The 17,169-nt window shown below is 36.3% G+C and overlaps 1 protein-coding gene across 4 annotated transcripts in view; it reads right to left on the minus strand.

Moving 5' to 3' along the window:
* ZFC3H1 (zinc finger C3H1-type containing) overlaps positions 1-17,169 on the minus strand; it is a 42,247-nt gene that overhangs the window by 15,291 nt on the left and 9,787 nt on the right. For all 4 annotated transcript variants that reach the window (XM_059471960.1, XM_059471958.1, XM_059471957.1 and 1 more), the window contains exons 6-21: positions 15,512-15,635; positions 13,843-13,943; positions 12,686-12,889; positions 11,881-12,045; positions 10,187-10,324; positions 9,685-9,803; positions 9,196-9,342; positions 8,102-8,276; positions 7,753-7,884; positions 6,508-7,056; positions 6,315-6,424; positions 4,981-5,112; positions 3,234-3,355; positions 2,590-2,691; positions 2,112-2,225; positions 1,027-1,210 (exon numbers count right to left, since the gene is read on the minus strand). In XM_059471960.1, coding sequence (XP_059327943.1) covers positions 1,027-1,210; positions 2,112-2,225; positions 2,590-2,691; positions 3,234-3,355; positions 4,981-5,112; positions 6,315-6,424; positions 6,508-7,056; positions 7,753-7,884; positions 8,102-8,276; positions 9,196-9,342; positions 9,685-9,803; positions 10,187-10,324; positions 11,881-12,045; positions 12,686-12,889; positions 13,843-13,943; positions 15,512-15,635 — 2,618 coding nt within the window. The remainder of the gene's footprint in view (positions 1-1,026; positions 1,211-2,111; positions 2,226-2,589; positions 2,692-3,233; positions 3,356-4,980; positions 5,113-6,314; positions 6,425-6,507; positions 7,057-7,752; positions 7,885-8,101; positions 8,277-9,195; positions 9,343-9,684; positions 9,804-10,186; positions 10,325-11,880; positions 12,046-12,685; positions 12,890-13,842; positions 13,944-15,511; positions 15,636-17,169) is intronic.

Here is a 17,169-nt window from a genome sequence, read left to right on the forward strand (position 1 = left end):
CTAACACAGTTAATCATGCATAAATCGGAAGATTTCCCAATCCCACTACTTTCACTTACTAGAGCAGTCAAATTTCTTCAGAGTACTGAAGAAGCAGGAATGGGAGAGGTGGCGTTTTAAGAAAAGGATGTACATATCTTCCACTAGGGTTTCTCCCTTCTCTTGATTGTTTCCCAACTACACTTATATTCAGAAGGCATGCTCTTCTCATGCTGCTACTTGCCAGCAATACTTGGATTACCGGCCTTCCCAGTTCTACTCCTTCTATTGTTCAGGCACCTACTGATACAGTTAAACTGATTTGTTTCCTAATTTCCCACTATTCACAGTTTAAACAAGGCTTTTAAAGTAGAGCTGCTCCTCTCCATTCCCCTTGCTTCCTGCTACAGTTGCTCAGCTGTACCTCACTATTAAAACTGAAGTCAATCATCATAATGGATGAAACCATCATGACAGACTTCCTATTCAAGTGATCTGATTGCCAACAGAAACTTGGTACTCTGCAGCATAATTTTAAGGAAGAGAAGCAATTGAAACTCAGGAAATTGAAATTTTAAAAAAATATCACAAAATAAGAAACCAAGTGCTCAAGTGGATGATTTCTACAGGGATAAAACCAACTATCAAAACTGTCCTTTTAAGAAAGATGGCTGATGAAAGGAATTTCAAAAATTATTGCAACCATTCAGTCTGTAGGGGAAAATGATTTGAGTTCATTGGCCCATTTTTACTGCTGGAAGTACAACATTCCATTGTCATCTTACACAGAGCACTTTTCAAACATGAACAATTACTTCTCCCACACTACTTACCATCAACTTCCATTCTGAAAAAGAACCTACCCAAAGATAAACCATCAGTGTAATTTATTACTCATACACTGCACTAAATATAATCTATTTTTAACCTGCTTAAAGTAATGCATTATTTGTGGCATTGTTGAAGGAAGTTCTTTAATATCAAATAGGAAACTTGATCATAGCAGCAAGGGCAAATGTAGCAAGGTCTCATATGTAACAAACATACCCTTCATTTTGATTCAAGTATTTATATGCAAGTTTAATCCAAAGCTGTACATCACAGGGGTTTTCTTGGACACTTGCTTCCAAGTTGGAAATGTCATCAGTCTCACTTGTAAAATACCGGACATCGTCTGGAGTCACCACAGTATCAAGCACTGGAACTCTTTTTTTATGTTCTGAGGGATGGGCTGTAAATAATAGACAAATTTTTTAAAAAGAAAATTTCCTTTTTAAAACAGTAGTGACCAGTAACTCTCACAAGATGTGGCATTTACATATTTCAAGTACTCCCATCAATCACAAGTAAATAGCATTATCTCAGCATTCTTCAAACTGTATTGCTTGTAGAGAACTGGTTATATTCCAAATGTGAAAGAATGAAAGAATTAGCTGTAAAGTTTGCCTTGATCAACAGACACCAACTAAGGCAGTTCATCAGGCAGCATTACGAACTAGACATATTTGACAAAGAAAAATTTATCTCAACTCTGAGTCTCAAAAAATCCTTTTTAGAGATTTGCTAACAAATCCTAAAGCTCCTACCTGCAACAGTCACGTGTGAAATGCTATCAGGTTACTGATGCTCTAGCAGCTTCCAAGTCTCAAATGCTGCTTAACTGGCACCTTTTTTAACTCCTGACCTCACACCAAATACAAAATCTGTACAAATGTAAGGTAACTGAACACTGATGTTTTATTATTTAAAGTTCAGGGGGAGGAGGAAGGAGAAAGCAGGGCTGTTGAAGCAAAATAAAACTTTTTTAAAATCCTAATGGTATATGGGCAAGACTGAAACATTCTAGGGAAACAGTTCCTTATGCTCCTTATAAGAACAGATAATTAGACATTCCACCCTAAGTTCCAGTTACATTAAAGAAAAAATCTAATAGAATTACAAGTGTAGGTCAAAACTTTACCTAAAAAATTTATGCAAAATAAAGTCTGCATACAGGAAGTAGAAAGTAAAGAAAGCTATTAAATAAAGCCCTGGCTTTCTCAAAAAACCCTTTAAAAAATCAAGTGTTAGAAAGAGGTGGGTGGGTTTTTTCCTCTAGTATTCATTTAAAGGGTGCCACACATCCAGATTACCATATTTAATAGGTCCAAACTGTTCCTCTTCACTGCTGCTACTATCTAACAGAGGTTTTCTCCAGTACTTAGGTCTCCATTTTCTTTTCTCTTTCCAAGTTGTATGTGGAGGGGCTGTAAACAAAGTAGTAAAAATTCTTTCAATTTCTTTCTGTATTCAAGAGTAAAATATTTTTCCTAATAAAGATTTTAGATAAAAAGATGCTGTGAGTTCAACAGAAAGAAGTGCATAAATTTCAATACTACTTACTTGAAATTTATTGTGCTTAAGTGCATAAACAAATTCTACAAATGGAACTCCAAAACTATTGTATTATTGCCTTAAACTCTGTAGACTTTGTTACCATAATCAGAATTTATAATACTGAGATAAATAAATTATATTAAAATATATTTTTGGTTTACAAAACCATCAAGGTATACTCATACAGTTTTTACTCATTTATATACATTGTATTTAATCTACCAAGCTACTTACTGTGACTTTTACTCTCGTTGACGTTGCTGGCCAGAAGAACAGCCATCTGATCCACTGACATACGATCTCGGTTTATACCAAAAAGTTTTTCAACATATTTTTCTGAAACAAGTATATGTGCAGCTTAGGTAAGCATATAGATTAAACAATTAAGTAACTTAACAGTAATTTAACACAATCTATGATAAATTTATGAAATATGACTGCTGTAAGAGGCATGGTAATTTAACATCCTAGCACAAAAAAAATGAAAAATAACCAAGTTCTGTTTGGCCACTTGCCTATATGGCAAAGGCATTGTTATAAAACTCCAGCTCCACTGAAACAGGTCCGTCCAGTAGTTACAAAAACACTGAGGAAGGAGAGAGGTAAAGATTCCATGCTCACTGCTCCCCAACACCCTGAATCCCAGCAATACTTGTTTTTAATGAAATGTTCCTCAGACCAGTGATTCTTTTCTTTCTGTAAGACACCAATGTAACTACCCACTACAAAGGACTGAAACGGACAACCAAAGAAACTTCATATAGCTGTATCTTATATATTGCTTCACATCAAAGTCCTTGCACCTAGAGCTTTTAACGAAACTCATTCCCTTCAGAAAATAATTTTTAGATACAAAAGAGAACAAAAGACTCAATAACCTGTGGCAGTGCTGATTTCCTCATCAGTGCTTTTTTCTGAACAGCCAATGAGCTCTAAATTGTAAGACAGAATATCCTGAAAGAGCTGCTTACGGCTAAGAGTGCAATCTTTCATGTGCTGCCTAAAACAAATAAATAAGCAATTAATACATTTATCATAGCAACAAAATATTAAGAAAGTTTTAGTACACACTTGGGTGAGGCATAAAGAAAATAATACCCACAGAAAAAGTACTGTTTGCTTTGAAAGTTGGTTAAATCAAAGTTGGTTAAATGTATTTCTACATGAAACTTTTCTAAACCTTTCTCTCTAGGCTTTTTGTAAACTTTTCTCTCTAGGCTTTTTGTAAACTTTTCTCTCTAGGCTTTTTGTAAACTTTTCTCTCTAGGCTTTTTGTAAACTTTTCTCTCTAGGCTTTTTGTAAACTTTTCTCTCTAGGCTTTTTGTAAACTTTTCTCTCTAGGCTTTTTGTAAACTTTTCTCTCTAGGCTTTTTGTAAACTTTTCTCTCTAGGCTTTTTGTAAACTTAAGCCTACAGCACAGTATTTAGAACTTTCCAGTTCAAATAAAATAACTATAAGAATTAGATATCACTTTATATCTTAAAGAGTCTAACAATGGTCTGATGACAGCAGCTAAAAGCTGATCCAGAATAAAGTTCAGTCCAGTTTTACCAGTAGTTAGGTTTCCATACTGAGTATTAAAATTAACATTTTATCACAGCACTTTCTTGTCAGGGCAGTACAGGTCAGCTGTGTTTGTTCATGGACATATTAGGCTTTGGTTTTCCTGAGCCTCTGCATCTTTGACAGTGGTCCTGCTTCCCCATTGTACTTGCTGTCTGGACAGGATGTTCCACCAGAGGAAGTGCTCCTTGTGGAAAAGGCGTCAATTAGTTGTCCAACTGACCCTCACTCCTACTACCTCCCTTGTAGGCACAAGATAGATTGATTTGTTTAGTTATGTGCTTGCATTTGTTTTATAGCTTTTCCAAATGAGTAAAGCAGTAAGGCTTACAAGTTGCTGACTAAAGCAGGCAATAATGCAAATTTCCATTTCCACCATATGTCATCAGCCATTTATGTTAAATACAAGATAGTTTTTGAATGGGAGAAACATTAAAAATTTCTTTTTTAATGTTAATATGTTATATATGTTAATGTTAATATGTTAATATGCTTTCTCCATTCCACATTCCAAGCCAATTCATATCCACTTTTAAATATACTGCACAAGATTAGTAAACAAGTTATTTTTTAATACAATTTAACACCAGCCTTTAAAGAAACAAACTTAGCTAGTACTTTTCCAGGAAACTAGAATTACACTACAATATTATTGGTTTTTCACCTAATCATTGATTTGGTATACACTTTTCAAATCAAGGGCGCTTAACAGTTTCAACCACTATGTGAGGTTCTATGAGTTGAAGTTATGTTGAAGCTGTATATAACCAGATCCATTGGAATTACTAGAAAAATGTTAAAATATTCTCTATCAGGCTGTACTATTTTTCTAAATTCACATCTAAAGAGCCTCCTCCTTCTTCATGGCTTAGTTGAAAGGGGTTTTTCTTCCAACTAAGTATCTGTAATAGACTATTAAAAATAACCTTGTCTAGAACCTGTGCACAGGATCACATATCCAGATCTTTCAAAGAAAAGAAAACAGTACTTATTTCAGACTCAAAGGCAGACATCTAGAAGAGAGGTTTCGTTTAAGCCAGGAAAATAAAGAAGAACTTACCACTGACAGTCATCATCATTACACGTGCCTGTTAAATCAAAGCGGCAGAAACACTGTTTTGGCTCAATCATATTGCTATACGTTATTGAACTGAGGTACAGCTTCTCCTTGGTACGGAAATAAGGACTAAACCTAAAATGAAACAGCAAATTACGGTCAAAAAGTACACAAGGCAAGACAGCCGTTTTCTAAAAGTAATTAAAATCACTCGCAGTATTAAAACTCATTATTTCCAAATCCCTGCTACTAACCAAAAGCATCATTAACCTACAGGCTACAATCAAGGCAAGAACAAGGGCAAGAGGAAGGGAACAATGGAATATTTCTCAACCTAATTAAGTTTTCCTCTAGCATTCTCATCTCCTTTAGGTGCAGAACTTCATTAATATGAGAACAGGAGTGGAGTAAAAACCCAGTATGGAAAGCAAACTACTGAAAGTATATTTCAGTAGTTTATAGAATTAAGACCAACATCAAAAAGAAGTGTAAAGATAACTGTTAAAGACTAACTTAAGAAATAGTAGGGAAGAAAACATTTCAGCCTTAGAACACATAAACAAACAAAACCAGTCTTAGTCTAGCAGACTAACACTTCTTTTAAATCTTTAGCTGAAGTTTGACTACATCCATTTTGGGATTTCTAGCTCCTTCAGGAATTGACATCATAACCTACAAGTTAAAATGAATACTCCTGTAAAGATGGTTTTCTCCATCTTCTACTGCTTAAGTCCATAGCAATAAAAAAGCTGAAGCACATGGTAGGATACAACTTTTCCAGTTTAAATTCAACTTTTGTTGTCTACAATTTGACATGTAGGAACAAAGTTCTCTTTAGTCCAAAGACAGATGTGCCAAATTGATTACACTTGCAGCTATTACTGTCAAGTCAAGATGAATCACTGCGATTATGCCTCTTTCCAGTGAGGAGGAATCCAAAAATAGATGACTGAGCCAATTTTGACTCAGATTATGTAAATTCTAGCCAAGTTCAAAGACCGCATAACTGAAATATGCTTCTTGGATTTACACTGTTTCATACTAGATATAAAAATCCTGTTTTCAAACACTTAGCCGTGTTTTTAGTTTAGTTGTATCAAACAATGCACAATACAATGTAAAAGCAGCATATTGCACAAAACCAAAGGACATGTGCACAGCAGAAAAAAAAACCTGAATAAAATAATTCTATTTTCTAAACCAGGCAATATTGTTTAGGGATAGTCAAGTTTCTCACTAGGACTTGTCTTCCTGTACACATCTGGGTATCAAGGAAGAGCACTGAAGACCATATGAACAAGAACACACAAGTCAAAAAGCTGCTACAGTCTTCATACCTGTAGGATTTAAATAGCAGAAGAGGACTACGGTATGGTCCAAACGGAAATGGTTTCACTTCAGCTTGTTTACTTTGTGACGTAAAAATATCCACGTCCACTGAAATTTCCTAGGAAACAGATAAACAGATATACAGCAGCTGCTGGAGCACCTAATAACAACAAGCTTCATGTTTAATTGTACAACATTTACCTGACCACACAAGAGATCTTCCTTAGGCACAATACAGGCAGTACTTTTCATTAGCAGCTCTTTCAAGCTGTCAGCTTTAGCATAAAGTTTTTTCAGTTCATCAATATTCAATCCAAGGAACAGCTCGGGCTCCTCGGAAGCCCTTTTAGAAAGTTTGTTTATAGTTTCTTGTTTTGGAGTGTCCATGTGTTTTAAATTTGGCTTTGTAAAAGAATTCGATTCTCTGAAAGATCTCCTTCGTTCTCTGTTGGAATTAGACAAAACTTCATCATCAAAGTAATTTTCTTCACTGTCCAAAGTCAATTTGTCCTGTGTAAGATCATGAAGTGATGGCTGAGGTAATGCAAATTCAGATTCCTCTTCTACTTGAGGTGTGGTATTTGATTGTTCCTTGGTTTGAAGTGCACGGGCCTCCTTCAACTTCTGAATCTTTAGAGCATATTCATATTCTAGTTGCTGCAGTCGTTTTTTCTCTAGTGCAATCAATTCTGCTGAAGGCTTTTTTGGACTTGATGCAGGGGAGGTATCCAATTTCAACATTTTGCTTGGCTAAAAAGAGAAAAAAAAAACTCTTTATTTTAATTTTCTCATCTACTGATCTATTGACGGGAAGGAAAAACATAGCCAAAATACTTAACTCAGCGTTTATAAAAATGTATTTTAAACTCTCGCCTGAAGATTTCAACAAACAGCAGAAAAACAACAAAGGTTTGCCACAATTCAAGTGGCAGATCTGCATGTTTTGCAATAAAAATTACCCTCTATCATGTACAGAGAGGGAAGGCTTCAACAGAAGTTCTGGCCCAAATTAAAAGTTGAGCTATAAAACAAGTACCAAAAGTGATGTTGGGAGTAGAAGGACTAAAATTTAGAAAATTATTTTAGTCTTGTTTTTGTATATTTTGTTTTTCAAAACAGTATCAGATCCACTCTGCAGCAAGTTAGCTTGATAGTTTAACACAATCGTTGATGTCTACCAACAGAATTTTCTTTTTTCACAGCCACACAGCTCCTCTTATTACTTATCTATGAATGCCACTCCCCTAACATTGAAATGTAGGCTTTGAAGAGCTTTCTTCCTTAAATCATTATTGCCTTTTTTTTGAATTCTGAAAAATGAACAAAACCAATAAGAATATTCCCTACATTGTTTCTGAAATGCTTTCCTGAAATTCCACTTGAACTTTGTTAACCAAGATTTATAATCTTTTCCAAGTAGTTTGGTTTAAAAGCATGCTGACTTACACCAAGATGATCGTGCTCTAGCTTTCGTTTCCCAATTTCCTTACTTGCTACTGCTTTTGCTCGAGCAAGTTCTTCTCCGTATTTTAATGCCAGAGCTTTTTTCACTGTAACTCGTTGTTGAACTTTATGTATCTGAAAAAATAAAAATAAAAACTAAATACTACAGCAAGATGCAAATTTACAGATATGATCACATAATAAAATATAATTACATGGATTTAATGAGATATAATATAACTAGGTGGGAATTAGTAAGTAATTCCAAGAAAAGTCTACTGCCACCAAAAATCAGGCATCCCATTTTAAGATTTCCAACTCTAGGAAACAAGCATTTCAGAGTGCCAATTACATGTTCCTGAAGCCTCTTGAGAAATGCCTTGTTAGCATTCAAGATCTTCTCTGTTGCTTGTAGCTGTTCAGCCAGTTTGCTAATTTTATTCTCAGCAATTCGAACATTCTCTCTCTTCTTGGCCTGTTGTTGCAATAAATTTTTCAAGACAGACTCATCCTTTATCAACAGCATTCTGAAATAAAAAGGAACATACACATTTTTTCCAAAGGTAAACTACTTAGGGCAATTGCTGCTCCTCCAAAACCCCAGTTATTTAAGAAAATAGCTCTCCTAAGTCACAAGAAGACTACAAATTAAGCCTCTCCAAACAATCCTAATATTCAGAAGACAGTAAATACTGTCAATATATACAGCACATTTCAGCATCCCAAGTTCAGCATCTAAGTATAATGCAGAAAAAAAACATTCTAGTTACAAGGACAGGGGAAGGTAAGCAAATGCTCTATCTTTAAGACTGTTTTTAATAGAATGACAACCAAAACACACATTCTTGCTTTCTGTTAAGTAACAACCTACTTCCATATTAGGGCACATACACACACTTCCAGATTACAAGCCATAATGTTATGGCACAGCAACAGAGTAGACAAATTACAAAAAATGCATCAAGGGAAGATAAACACTTAGATGGGTGTGGATAGAGAGAGGATGGAAGATTATTTTTCAGTTGATGACTGATCACAACCTAGTTTGTTCACAAGACCATACAGAAATAATCAAGTGGAAAAAGAAGCTGAGAAGAGGATGCAAAGCACTTCTACTTCCAATTACTTTGTAATTTGAAATTAAGGTGAGAAACATGGAAGAGGCATGCCAGAAGAGAAAAGCCATATTAGGTGGCACAAATCAATCTTGTCACTGAACATAAATACAGCTGAAAACACTTAGCATGACAAATCATACATAAAAGTTATCAAACACCTCTCTGGCAATACAACACAATTCCTTTTGCACAGCAATAGAATTAAAGGCTGATAGTTCCAAGACAACAGGAAAAATCATTCCTTGCTCTTTAAATGCTACACATTTGAAAATATTTTCTCTTGATCCTGTTAAGCAAAAGGTAGGACTTAGGACAGTAAAATGCATACCTGTTTTTCTTCAGCTTTGCTTCTGCTTCTGTGACTTGTTTGGTCACTACTGCTATTCTCCCAATTCCATCAACTTCACCATCAGAATTTGCAGGGGACGAATTGTTCTTCACTGGATCAGACTTAATTAAGCGCTGTTTCTCACGACTGAAACAAACGTCAAAAACAAAGCTGTTCAGTAGCCTCAACAATCATTTTCATGTGTACACCCGTGAGTTTTTAAATTTTTGGAAATAGTAGCAGGACAAGATTTCGAGTTAAAAGAAAAAGTACTTTCCACAACTGCAATCAGTACTCTAAGTCAGTTCAAATCCCAGGATTTTCTTTAGACTTCTGTGTAGTCTTACCAAAAAACTGCATGGGGGGAAAAACCAGAAGGTGATGGCAAGGTTTTTAAACTCAGATCTTCCTTCAGGTTACAAAAGTAGACTAGTTAGCAAAGGGCTACAAATAAAACAGATTTTACATTAACAATTAAACTAAGATTACCTGGCAATCTCTTCTTTCAGAAGTCTGTACTCTATTTTCTTATCTTCTGGCAGAGCCTCTGGAGTTCTCATTGGATCATTCTCTTTTTCTGATTTTGGGGGGGCTTTGATTTTTGATGCCTGTTACAATTAGACTCAAGTCAGTACCAGTCACGCTAGATTAAAATACAGCTACCAAATAGTATTTATAAGAGGAATTTCAGGACTAACATAGCTGTTCAAGGCTAGTAAGATCTTTTAAGCCACTGTGTTTTTGCCTAACAATGCACTGAATTTTAATTGAAAAAAATCAAGCCAAAATATATTCCAAGTTCTATCCTCAGGACGGCATCTTCAACAAAAAAATTTTATTAGCTTGTGCAATCCAAATTACAATGTAGTTCTCCAGATGGGACTCTTACCCTCTTCTGATGCAATTCAGTATTTCTTGACTGAATTCTAACGTTTAAATTCAATATACAAGGAAAAATAATTAAAGTTTTTAAAATTTTGACATCATTTACCTCAACATTTCTCCTTGCTTCTTTTATCATAGATTCTAGTCCTCCAAACACACTGCTAGTTGAGTTAGAGGGCTCTCCATCAGACTCGCTGTCATCTGAGTCATTTAATGTAACGACAACGGACTTGTGTTTTGGAAGCTGGGGTGAGAATGCAAAAAGTTTTACAGTAAGAAAACAAAGTTAGAGACACAGGTATAATGGAAGACATACTTACAATAAGAGTAAAAGAAGGTTAACTCCTTTTGTTACCACACACATCAATCCCACATTGTAAGAAAAAATAAGCATTTGTACATCTCCACAAGACAGTAATATTACACATAGTCTTGATATTGTAACATGAAAGTTACTCCAACATTTTCAACCGACTCCCAAGTATCTGCAGCATATTTATTGGTTCATGGTCAGAGCATACAAATATCAAACATCTAACTACTATACTTGATTAATTCATTTAATTGCAATTAAAATTATCATCATCTGTCATTTGCAAGGAATTTTTTCAAGTAACTGAGAGGTAACAGCCAATCAAATCTGCATTAGAATTGGTGGCAGACACGCCAAAACTCCCTCATCTTTCTGCTACACAGCTGAGATGTCCCTTGTCCCACAGTTGTACTTAGTTGGTCTTGCAGTGAGCTGCTCAGGCAGTTTAATTGGAGAACACCATCAGAACGTAATGAATAGATGAAATCATGATTAATCACCTTTTGCCAACACAAATTTTAAAAGCTCACTGAAGATCAGGTGACTGCCAATTCCAGCACAAAAGAAAATGCAGAAACAAGCAGACAACCAAGATTAACCTCAAATGCTCTGGAGTTACAGCTTAGAAAAAAGTAACTTTTCTCACATTTCCAGGACTGCTCTTCTGATCTCCCACTGTAGATCTGGACAACTATAGCTATACATTACCCTTCATCTCAGAACAGAACCTTGTCAAAACTCTAGGTGTCTTTTAAAGCATTAACCCCGTTAAAAAGCCACCATTTTTTAAAATGAAAAATACTCAAATTTCCACAACCAGTTCTTTTTGATACTCTGGGCAATTCTCAAGATATGGGTTTTATCTACTACTGCTGAACATACTCCAGCTGCATCAATTTCTCACCACAACAGGATAGGCAGGTGAAGTTCCAGTTTATGTTGGTGCATAAACACTCCTCACAAACACTCTCTTCCAGCCACACTCATAGACATGCTAACTGACGTACACACCATTCACTGAAAAAATTCAACAACTCCTAGAAGGAAAATTACTTTTTCGCCACAGAAGTTAGTTTTCTAACCAATTTAGCATGTTAAGTATGTTCAGCAATGGGACTGATGCTCCAGACTCCCTTTAAAGGAAGGAAGACACCAACTGGCCAAGTGCAGGAGGAAAAGCAAGACTACTTCTGTTTTGGCAGTGGTGTCTGTGCTAGTCTGGATAAGAAAATACTTGAACTAGATTTACAATCTCTTAGTTCACTGTATGATGGCATATCTTGACACTCTCTTTAGCTATAAATTCTTGCCTCAAAGTCTTTCTAGAAGAGCATATGGATTGTCAAGGTGACTAATAATTCAAATGCTTAACTGAAGCTTCACTCTTCTGTGCTGTCTCACTAGAAAATCTAAGTCTGCTCTTTACTTAAACTGAGCTCAGTTTCAACTCATAGCCTTATTAGTAGGAAGCAGCAGTATTTCCTTACTGTGATCACTGCTCGTGGAAGCCTCGGTACTCTAACAAACTTTGTACTTTGCACCCGCGGCTGAGACACAGTATTAATACTGACAGCAGACAGATTACTTCTTGGCACAGGCTGCAAGTTGTCTGGAACAGGAGGGGAAGGTGGACCACTGTTACTTGATGTTTCCTAAAAAAAGAGAACAAATTATGGTCTTAAAAATGCACATTATACATAGCTGCTTTCAAAAGCATCAGTATAAATGCGACTGTTTCATACATGTCTTGGAACATGAAAAGGTGATTTAGCCAGACTACTGAAATGTACTAGACAAATGTTGCAATTCTGCAGTAATATCAAAAAGGCACGCAAGAGTAGGCCAGTTATTCACAGGTCAACTGCCAAAGATTCTTTAAGAAAGGTCAAAACTAGTATTTTTTCCAAAACCACAAGCTTAGCTTCTCACTCCAAGAGAAACCCTCAAAACAACAACAAAAAGTAGTGAACCTCTTCCAACATCTTTTCCTAAGAGGCTGAAACAAAGTTACTAGTCTTACTTTCTAAATGAAAAGTTCAAAAGTAATAAACATTTTCTGGCAGAAAACCCCCATTCCTTTGACTTACTCCATTTTCAGTACCTTGAAGTTTCATAATTCCTTCAGAAATAACAAAAAGGTACAATTTACAATTCCAGAATGGTTCTTGTAGATTGTTAAGCCTCTAGAAATGCAGCGTAATACCCCTGATAAGCCTCACTTACAGCTGGTCACACTGAAATTTTGGTCAGGACTGCCATCTAAAGGCTTACATTCAAAAAACAATAGAGTACCTCAGCTCTGAAAGCACGCTTGTTGGCTAGAGACTTGAGTAACTCTTCTCTTAAGAGCATCTCCTCCTCCTCTTCCTCATCAGCAAAGGGAGGTTTTGGTGGCTGTTCCGGCTCTTCAGGGGGAAGAGGGGGAAGAGGTGGAGGTGGCTCAAGAGAAACACAAGGAATACCCTCCATGTAAAGATGGCTCAAAGATGGTACGGGCTAAGAAAAGAAAATAAAACAAAGGTTTGAAATGTGGAAATTACTACCCCTTTATGATTACTTAGCAGAGGTTGAGACTGAGATCATTCCATGATTTAGAAGTAATTTAAACTGTGTCCTTTTAATTAACATTCAAACTACACTTACATCCCTGTCAAAGGCTGTGATTGAACAGTAAGTTATTTCTCACAGAGGTTAATGGAAGCAACAAACTTAGATTTAGATAGCAGAAGCTGTGGAGAAATACAAACTAAATCTAAGTGAGACTCTGAACCAGAGGTCATTTAGCCAGAGAAATATAGTTGACCAGCACTCTTTAAACAGTTTTATGGAAGTGTCTTAGCTAATACAATAACAATTTCCCTTAGTCGAAAGTTCAGAAGCTGTCATGAGAAGAAATGGTATCTTTCTATCGCTTTTCTGACAAGAGTAACAATCATTCACTGAAAAAAAAAGGGTAATGAAAAAAACTGCACTAATTGAACTTCATGTGGACTCTTAGGTGAGAAAACAGAAAACACAGTCTAAAGGCACAAAGCTGGAATGACTGATGAGCTGTATGTCTTGGCTTTTCCACCCTCTAGGTAACAAGTCAGAGATCAAGCCTATCTACCTACCTACGTGGCCTAGAGATAAGGGGCAAAGTTGCCTTGTGCTAATAGTTCCAATTCATTCTTTTTCCTTATGTGCTTCAGACAATTTTGTTTTTGTATGAAAAAGCACAGCTCTAGCAATGAAGTGAATTTCAATTCAATAGGGAAAACCTCCATTAACCAACAACTGCATCAGCCAAGAGGCAGCTGAAATAAAGACTTGAAAAAGCAACCACAAGTCTAAGAGATAGTTCAAGGGAATCATTAAACAGAGTATAGTACCCAAACCAGAATCTAAATTTAATCCTAGCTTTAGCATTAGAAATTGGATACAAAATGAGAATTATCAAGGTTACTTACTGGAATTGGAGGAGGTAGCGGCAAGGAAATTGGTGGTACTGGAGGTGGATAATATCCTCCTATTGGACACTCAAAGAAAGGAGGTTGAACTGGGGAAGAAGCTGTAATTAAAATACTGAATGTAAGATATCTGGCAGGTATTTATTAAACAACAACTCATGCTTTATGCTTCAACTGATCTAATGGAGCAGAAAGAGAAACATTTTTACAATGCACTAATTTCAAAGGCAACACCAAGCACAGCACAGTGCCTTTTTTTACATGTATGTGTATTTTTTAAAAAGCGTAGTTACATTTTCTTTTTCTGTTTTATATACAAAATGTAAGTACAGCCAACCAGTACTGCTAAGGTAATGCAGGCCTCAAACTGAATTTAAATTGCAAGAATTTACCTTCTCAAACAAGATATCTCAGTAGCCTGGTTACAGGCTACCAAAAACATAACACAACACAAGGTAGGACAGAAGCAGACAACAAAGCACTACTGATAAATTCTGAAACATTGAACAAGAAATTGAGATGCTTTATCAAGAGAGATTTGTGTAGTTTGTACATACAAAATAGCAGGTGCAGTATTTTAACAAAGTAATGCATAAGGAAGGCAGACAAGAAAGGAGAAAAAAGAAGCAAAAAAAAGAGAAAAGGGTGGAAGATGAAAGGCAAGAGAAAAAAGTATCCAATCAAGTACTATGCTTAATGAAGTTTTCTCAACTCTCCATATGTTGACATGGAACACAGAAACCCAACTACCTTAAATGCACCTCAGACTCAAGAGTCAATAAATCATTTAGGCCTGAAGAGACTTCTGGAAGGTATATGATCCAGCACAAGTGACCAAAGCAGGGCTGCCCCCAAAGTCAGGTTGTCAAGTTCCAGGTATATTTGACCACGGAGATTCCACAACATTTAAACCTGTGCTAGGGTTTGACTATCTTCTCTCTAAGCAGAATTTGTTTTGTTACAATTTAAGTGTTGCTACCTGTCCTTCTGCTGCCATTTGACAGATGAGTTTGGCTCTGTCCTGTCTGCAACTACCCACTAAGTAGTTGAAGACAGGAGCAAAATCCTTCCTTAGCCTTCTCAACACAAACGCAGCTTTCTCAGTCTCTTTCTGTAAGCCAAGCGCTCCAGTGTCTTGATGAACTTCATCAAAAACAAACCTGAAACAGTTTTCCTTAGTCATAAAGGTCTTTTGCTAGGCTCATTGTAGAATGTCACTCTCTCCTACTGTGAAACCAGAAAACTGGCCATCTCATCAGTGATTAACAGGCCCCTCCAGACAGTGACCCACAACAGTCACAGTGCCACAAACCAAGTTATGGCTTGCCTGTGACCCAAAGCCATACTGCCAACCCATTTGTCACTCAATGTCCACTGGGACCCCCAGGCCCTTTTTTTGCTGCTGTCTGTCCAGTCAACACCCTGCACAGGCAACTGGGAAGATACAAGCATAAACCTACAGTACTCCCATGAGAAAAATACACCCTGAAGAAAAAAAATCCCACTACAGCCGAGATGGAAAGAGTCAGTGTTAAGACAATTAGCTCACCTTAAAATGTTATTTCTATAATGCAGACAGCTCAAAACACTTTCTTTCTAGAACAGTGGCTTATTTCCTACATTTTACCTATTTTTACCAACCACCATATAAGAAAACTGTAAGTCTTACCTGGTGAGTTAGTTTCACTGTCTGTATCCATAGCAACTTCATCATAATTATCATACTGATATATGCCTCCTGCACTCTCTGTAGATTGCTTATCCAAAGACCATCTCAAGTCTGTATCTGATGACTAAACACACAAAAATGTATTTTATTTACCTGGTCTTACATCATTATTTCAGAGTAAACTACTAAGAAATGAATTCTGAAAGAAGGCCCTTAGAATTTTTTCTTCTAATTGATTTATAAATACCATTTACTTATCTCGTACAAGAAGAAGAAACTGAATATTACTTTTAATCAAATCCGCTGCAAGTAGCAACTAGAGAAATCCACAGGCAGTTTTAAAACTGTATCTCTTCCAGGATGATGGGGTGGGGGGGTGTTATGATACATAGAAAAAAAATTTAAATACCTTTTAGGTTATTATATATCTGGTAAATGGACATGGTTATATATTTCTGAAGATTGCAAGTGAATTAAATGCTTTATTACTTCTGGTAATCTGCCATGACGACTAGCAAGAATGCTTGAATTACCCTTGCCAGAAACAACTCTCAGGTGAAGAATCTTTTTATTGTCCCAGAAGGAGCCACATGCCACACTGAGACAAACCCAGAGACAATCATAAATCAGACTGTTTTAAGATCTCCTAACACTGTATGGATGCCAATCAATGCTCAGGACTGAAAACATGCAGAACACCTAGGTACGACTTCTCAGACTCCGTAACTTGTATCTTTCAGAGGCATACAGAAGACATTTTGGTAGCTTCCAGAATATCAACTGTTTGCAGTCAAACATCTTTAGTCTCCATTTTCCACTCAGTATTAATATAACTATGACTCTTCTACAACATGACCTCAAACAGGGAGCCTCAATTCCCTTAGGTGCTGTTTCTTCTCACAGCATTGGTGGCTCCAAGCACTTGAAGCATGCAGCAGCTCCAGTGGCTGCATTGCTTCCAGGCTGTAAGAATGAATGCTACAGAAACAGTAATTTTTTTCTGTAATGTACCAGTGTTTTAGAGACATTGGCATTAGTTACTCAAGTGCCTTTTGCTAATCTCAATATGAGAAAACAAGAACAGCCACGACGATAGCACGATGATCACTGCACTAACTCTATCACTTGATCAATTTGACACTATGTAAAGTAAAACTAATTATCTTTGGTCTTGGTGTATCTTATGTCTCAACAAAATAGATTAAATACTACATTGAAAAAATACTACAAAGCAACATTGACATTTTGAAAGAAGCAACTCACTGAAGTTGTATACACAGAAAAAGTCTAAAAATGTGAAGAAGAAAACCTTGAAATCTAAAAGAAAAAAGCCAAAGAAGTTTCACTAATTGGTAATTGTTAAATTATAGGCTGCTCTTTGATCACTACGTTCAAAATGTCTTTAGGAGAAAAATGGTTTATCATTGACTTGCAAAGGTACAACTCATAGAAAACTGATTTTCCAAATCCAAGAGGAATGTTTCTCTAGCATGGGATTAAAACACTGTAAACACTGCAGTACATTGAGCTTTTCTTGCTCATATTTTGATTATTCTAGGAGTGGGGGAAGCAGGGAGAAGGACAGGGGGATTCAGAAAGGATAGTGACACAAAACCAGGTGAAGAAAGACAAATCATTCATGAATCCTAAACGTAACA

Source organism: Ammospiza nelsoni, chromosome 5 (assembly GCF_027579445.1).
Source record: "Ammospiza nelsoni isolate bAmmNel1 chromosome 5, bAmmNel1.pri, whole genome shotgun sequence".
Classification (NCBI taxonomy): domain Eukaryota; kingdom Metazoa; phylum Chordata; class Aves; order Passeriformes; family Passerellidae; genus Ammospiza; species Ammospiza nelsoni.